The following is a 6,662-nucleotide window of genomic DNA, read 5'->3' on the forward strand; positions in this document are numbered from 1 at the left end:
AATGAATGTATGGGACCAAACAACAGTTCATCACATCATTTACAGTAACGTCAGCGTTTTCACAGTGCATGCCTACATCTAGAAATAACAAACATATTCTGTGGCTCATTCTCACGGATTCATTCCCAGAAAGGCATTTTATAAGCTGTTACATTTGCATAATTGTGCATAAAAGGACACAATTGAAATTGACGGTGTTTGTGAATTACAATGATATGCTAAATGTCTGGTTGAGTTGTTTTGCTGATGCTAAGCCCAGCCACGCACCAGATCTCCAGTATACACTAGTGTTTTCTGACAATAGTGATGAACGTGTGAAAACTGGCCAACAACAATAACTGGCCACACAATAAGGCATGGCTATACATAAACAGATTTGTGTGCTAACTCCAGATCATTGATTTAAATGACAATACTTTATGCTGCGCAATCACACAGCTGCTTTTTATAAAAGGACAGAGGCACAGAGAGAGTGACCATTGACTGTCTATCTGCCCCTCACGCAACCATGACAATGGGAAAGGTAAGTCAGGCGCCCACCTGCATTCATACGACTAGTTTTATAGTATAACTGGAAAAAAACACCAAACATTTAGTTTTGTCCCCCATATAATGACCACAACATTGAAAAAAATACATCTGTTCAGTAGATGTAAGATACATTTTTTTTATGCTTTAAAATGTTTACACTCCCCTTTGCAGATCATCTTCTATGAGGACAGGAATTTCCAGGGTCGGCACCATGAGTGCATGAGCGACTGTGCCGACCTGCACTCCTACTTCAACCGCTGCAACTCCATCAAGGTGGAGAGCGGCATGTTCATGGTCTACGAGAGGCCCAACTACACTGGCCACCAGTACTTCCTGAGGAGGGGAGAGTACAATGACAACCAGCGCATGATTGGCATCAACGACTGTATCAGGTCCTGCCGCATGATCCCCATGGTAAACCCAGTGTAGATGCCTCAAACTCAGGGCTACGCTCATCACTAGACCCCATCTCACATTGCAATGTGGTTTTATAGAAGAGCACCAATGAAAACTTCTTGATGTTCCTCAAGGCTCCGTTTCGGGCCCACCTATTTTGCTGTATTGTCTTGTTAATAATTGACCTCTAATTTGTAGTAATGTAAAAACCCAATATGACCTCTATTTCATCGTCCTGTAGCACCGCGGCTCCTACAGGATGAGGCTGTACGATCGTCCCGACATGAGTGGCCAGATGCAGGAGCTGAACGACGACTGTCCCAATGTCCAGGACCGCTTCCGCATGTCGGACATCAACTCCTGCAACGTGATGGACGGCCATTGGCTCATGTACGACCAGCCCAACTACAAGGGCAGACAGTACTACCTGAAGCCTGGCGAGTATCGCAGACCCAGCGACTGGGGTGGCCTGGGCCCCAGGATCGGATCCCTCAGACGGATCTCTGACTCCAACAACTAAAAGTTCTATGTTCCATGTCTGTTCTCAATAAAGCTGCATGTTCAACCAAACAGTATGTGTCTCCAAGCAGTGTGTGTCTCCAAACAGTGTGTGTCTCCAAGCAGTGTGTGTCTCCAAACAGTGTGTGTCTCCAAGCAGTGTGTGTCTCCAAACAGTGTGTGTCTCCAAACAGTGTGTGTCTCCAAACAGTGTGTCTCCAAACAGTATGTCTCCAAACAGTATGTCTCCAAACAGTATGTCTCCAAACAGTATGTGTCTCCAAACAGTATGTCTCCAAACAGTATGTCTCCAAACAGTATGTCTCCAAACAGTATGTCTCCAAACAGTATGTCTCCAAACAGTATGTGTCTCCAAACAGTATGTCTCCAAACAGTATGTGTCTCCAAACAGTATGTCTCCAAACAGTATGTCTCCAAACAGTGTGTGTCTCCAAACAGTATGTGTCTCCAAACAGTATGTCTCTAAACAGTACGGGCTATGTCTCCAAACAGTATGTCTCCAAACAGTATGTGTCTCCAAACAGTATGTCTCCAAACAGTGTGTCTCCAAACAGTGTGTCTCCAAACAGTATGTCTCCAAACAGTGTGTGTCTCCAAACAGTATGTGTCTCCAAACAGTGTGTGTCTCCAAACAGTATGTGTCTCCAAACAGTATGTCTCCAAACAGTATGTCTCCAAACAGTATGTCTCCAAACAGTATGTCTCCAAACAGTGTGTCTCCAAACAGTATGTCTCCAAACAGTATGTGTCTCCAAACAGTATGTGTCTCCAAAAACAGTATGTCTCCAAACAGTATGTGTCTCCAAACAGTATGTGTCTCCAAACAGTATGTGTCTCCAAAAACAGTATGTGTCTCCAAACAGTAAACAGTGTGTGTCTCCAAACAGTAAAACAGTATGTGTCTCCAAACAGTATGTGTCTCCAAACAGTAAAACAGTATGTGTCTCCAAACAGTATGTGTCTCCAAACAGTATGTGTCTCCAAACAGTATGTCAGTATGTGTCTCCAAACAGTATGTGTCTCCAAACAGTATGTCTCCAAACAGTATGTGTCTCCAAACAGTATGTGTCTCCAAACAGTATGTGTCTCCAAACAGTATGTGTCTCCAAACAGTATGTGTCTCCAAACAGTATGTCTCCAAACTCCAAACAGTATGTGTCTCCAAACAGTAAAACAGTATGTGTCTCCAAACAGTATGTGTCTCCAAACAGTATGTGTCTATGTGTCTCCAAACAGTATGTGTCTCCAAACAGTATGTGTCTCCAAACAGTATGTGTCTCCAAACAGTATGTCTCCAAACAGTATGTCTCCAAACAGTATGTGTCTCCAAACAGTATGTGTCTCCAAACAGTATGTGTCTCCAAACAGTATGTGTCTCCAAACAGTATGTCTCCAAACAGTATGTGTCTCCAAACAGTATGTCTCCAAACAGTATGTGTCTCCAAACAGTGTGTGTCTCCAAACAGTATGTGTCTCCAAACAGTGTGTCTCCAAACAGTATGTCTCCAAACAGTGTGTGTCTCCAAACAGTATGTGTCTCCAAACAGTATGTGTCTCCAAACAGTATGTGTCTCCAAACAGTATGTCTCCAAACAGTATGTCTCCAAACAGTATGTCTCCAAACAGTATGTCTCCAAACAGTATGTCTCCAAACAGTATGTCTCCAAACAGTATGTCTCCAAACAGTATGTGTCTCCAAACAGTGTGTGTCTCCAAACAGTGTGTGTCTCCAAACAGTATGTGTCTCCATACAGTGTCTCCAAACAGTATGTGCAGTATGTGTCTCCAAACAGTATGTCTCCAACACAGAGGTCTCCAAACATTTGTATCCAAACAGTATGTGTCTCCAAACAGTATGTGTCTCCAAACAGTGTGTGTCTCCAAACAGTATGTGTCTCCAAACAGTATGTGTCTCCAAACAGTGTGTGTCTCCAAACAGTAAATGTCTCCAAACAGTGCATGTGTCTCCAAAACAGTATGTGTCTCCAAACAGTATGTGTCTCCAAACAGTATGTGTCTCCAAACAGTAACTCCAAACAGTGTGTGTCTCCAAACAGTGGGTGTCTCCAAACAGTATGGTCTCCAAACAGTATGTGTCTCCAAACAGTGTGTGTCTCCAAACAGTATGTGTCTCCAAACAGTATGTGTCTCCAAACTCCAAACAGTAAACAGTAGTGTGTCTCCAAACAGTATGTGTCTCCAAACAGTGTGTGTGTGTGTCTCCAAACAGTGTGTGTCTCCAAACAGTCTCCAAACAGTATGTGTCTCCAAACAGTATGTGTCTCCAAACAGTATGTGTCTCCAAACAGTATGTGTCTCCAAACAGTATGGTCTCCAAACAGTATAGTGTCTCCAAACACGTATGTCTCCAAACAGTATGTGTCTCCAAACAGTGTGTCTCCAAACAGTATGTGTCTCCAAACAGTATGTGTCTCCAAACAGTAAACAGGTGTCTCCAAACAGTGTGTGGGAGAAACAGTAAACAGTGTGTGTCTCCAAACAGTGGTGTGTGTGTCTCCAAACAGTATGGTCTCCAAACAGTATGTGTCTCCAAACAGTGTGTGTCTCCAAACAGTGTGGAAACAGTGTGTCTCCAAACAGTGTGTCTCCAAACAGTGTGTCTCCAAACAGTAAACAGTGGTGTCTCCAAACAGTATGTGTCTCCAAACAGTGAGTCTCCAAACAGTGGTGTCTCCAAACAGTATGTGTCTCCAAACAGTATGTGTGGGAGGAAACAGTGTGTGTCTCCAAACAGTATGTGTCTCCAAACAGTGTGTGTCTCCAAACAGTGTGGGAAACAGTATGTGTCTCCAAACAGTGTATAGTGTGTGTCTCCAAACAGTGTGTCTCCAAACAGTGGTGGGAGGAACTACAGGTGTGTCTCCAAACAGTGTGTGTCTCCAAACAGGAGGAAACAGGTGTGTCTCCAAACAGTATGTGTCTCCAAACAGTATGTGTCTCCAAACAGTGTGTGTCTCCAAACAGTGGTGTCTCCAAACAGTAAACAGGTGTCTCCAAACAGTGTGTGTCTCCAAACAGTGGGAGGAACAGTATGTGTCTCCAAACAGTATGTGTCTCCAAACAGTATGTGTCTCCAAACAGTATGTGTCTCCAGGTGTGTCTCCACAGTGTGTGTCTCCAAACAGTATGTGTCTCCAAACAGGAACAGTGTGTGTCTCCAAACAGTGTGTGTCTCCAAACAGTATGTGTCTCCAAACAGGTGGGAGTCTCCAAACAGTATGTGTCTCCAAACAGTGTGGTCTCCAAACAGTGTGTGTCTCCAAACACAGTGTGTGTCTCCAGGAACAGTATGTGTGTCTCCAAACAGTATGTGTCTCCAAACAGTATGTGTCTCCAAACAGTATGTGTCTCCAAACAGTGGTGTCTCCAAACAGTATGTGTCTCCAAACAGTATGTGTCTCCAAACAGTATGTGTCTCCAAACAGTGTGTGTCTCCAAACAGTATGTGTCTCCAAACAGTATGTGTCTCCAAACAGTGGTGTCTCCAAACAGTATGTGTCTCCAAACAGTGTGTGTCTCCAAACAGTATGGTCTCCAAACAGTATGTGTCTCCAAACAGTGTGTACGTCTAAACGCTGTGTGTCTCCAAACAGTGTGTGCTCCAAACAGTATGTCTCCAGGAACTATGGAGGACAGTATGCTGGTCCAAACAGTATGTGTCTCCAAACAGGTGGGAAACAGTATGAGTCTCCAAACAGTATGTCTCCAAACAGTATGTGTCTCCAAACAGTATGTCTCCAAACGCTGGTGGGAGGAAACAGTATGTGTCTCCAAACAGTGTGTGGGAAACAGTATGTCTCCAAACAGTGTGTCTCCAAACAGTATGTGTCTCCAAACAGTATGTGTCTAAACAGCTGTGTGGGAAACTATGTGTCTCCAAACGCTGGTCTCCAAACAGTATGTCTCCAAACAGTATGTGTCTCCAAACAGTGTGTCTCCAAACAGTATGTGTCTCCAAACAGTGTGTGTCTCCAAACAGTATGTGTCTCCAAACAGTGAGTGTCTCCAAACAGTATGTGTCTCAAACAGTATGTGGTCCAAACAGTATGTGTCTCCAAACAGTATGTGTCTCCAAACAGTATGTGTCTCCAAACAGTATGTGTCTCCAAACAGTGGTGTCTCCAAACAGTATAGTGTCTCCAAACAGTATGTGTCTCCAACAGTGTGTGTCTCCAAACAGTATGTGTCTCCAAACAGTATGTGTCTCCAAACAGTGGGTGTCTCCAAACAGTATGTGTCTCCAAACAGTGTGTGTCTCCAAACAGTATGTGTCTCCAAACAGTGGTGTCTCCAAACAGTGTGTGTCTCCAAACAGTATGTGAAACAGTATGTGTCTCCAAACAGTATGTGTCTCCAAACAGTGTGTGTCTCCAAACAGTGTGTGTCTCCAAACAGTATGTGTCTCCAAACAGTATGTGTCTCCAAACAGTGTGTGTCTCCAAACAGTATGTGTCTCCAAACAGTGTGTGTCTCCAAACAGTGTGTGTCTCCAAACAGTATGTGTCTCCAAACAGTGTGTGTCTCCAAACAGTATGTGTCTCCAAACAGTATGTGTCTCCAAACAGTATGTGTCTCCAAACAGTATGTGTCTGGTGTCCCAAACAGTATGTGTCTCCAAACAGTATGTGTCTCCAAACAGTATGTCTCCAAACAGTATGTGTCTCCAAACAGTATGTGTCTCCAAACAGTATGTCTCCAAACAGTATGTGTCTCCAAACAGTATGTGTCTCCAAACAGTGTGTGTCTCCAAACAGTATGTGTCTCCAAACAGTATGTCTCCAAACAGTATGTCTCCAAACAGTATGTCTCCAAACAGTATGTCTCCAAACAGTGTGTCTCCAAACAGTATGTCTCCAAACAGTATGTCTCCAAACAGTGTGTCTCCAAACAGTATGTCTCCAAACAGTATGTGTCTCCAAACAGTGTGTGTCTCCAAACAGTGTGTGTCTCCAAACAGTATGTGTCTCCATACAGTATGTGTCTCCAAACAGTGGTGTCTCCAAACAGTATGTGTCTCCAAACAGTGTGTGTCTCCAAACAGTATGTGTCTCCAAACAGTATGTGTCTCCAAACAGTGTGTGTCTCCAAACAGTATGTGTCTCCAAACAGTGTGTGTCTCCAAACAGTATGTGTCTCCAAACAGTATGTGTCTCCAAACAGTATGTGTCTCCAAACAGTATGTGTCTCCAAACAGT

The 6,662-nt window shown here is 43.7% G+C and overlaps 1 protein-coding gene across 1 annotated transcript; it reads left to right on the top strand.

Moving 5' to 3' along the window:
- Window positions 1-383: 383 nt before the first annotated feature.
- On the top strand, window positions 384-1,497 carry LOC118376007 (gamma-crystallin M2-like). The gene is made up of 3 exons (XM_035762656.1): window positions 384-523; window positions 703-945; window positions 1,169-1,497. The coding sequence occupies exons 1-3, from the start codon at window positions 509-511 to the stop codon at window positions 1,445-1,447; spliced, it is 537 nt and encodes a 178-aa protein (XP_035618549.1). The 5' UTR covers window positions 384-508; the 3' UTR covers window positions 1,448-1,497.
- Window positions 1,498-6,662: the final 5,165 nt, after the last annotated feature.

The sequence above is a fragment of the Oncorhynchus keta genome, chromosome 37, assembly GCF_023373465.1.
Source record: "Oncorhynchus keta strain PuntledgeMale-10-30-2019 chromosome 37, Oket_V2, whole genome shotgun sequence".
Taxonomy (NCBI): domain Eukaryota; kingdom Metazoa; phylum Chordata; class Actinopteri; order Salmoniformes; family Salmonidae; genus Oncorhynchus; species Oncorhynchus keta.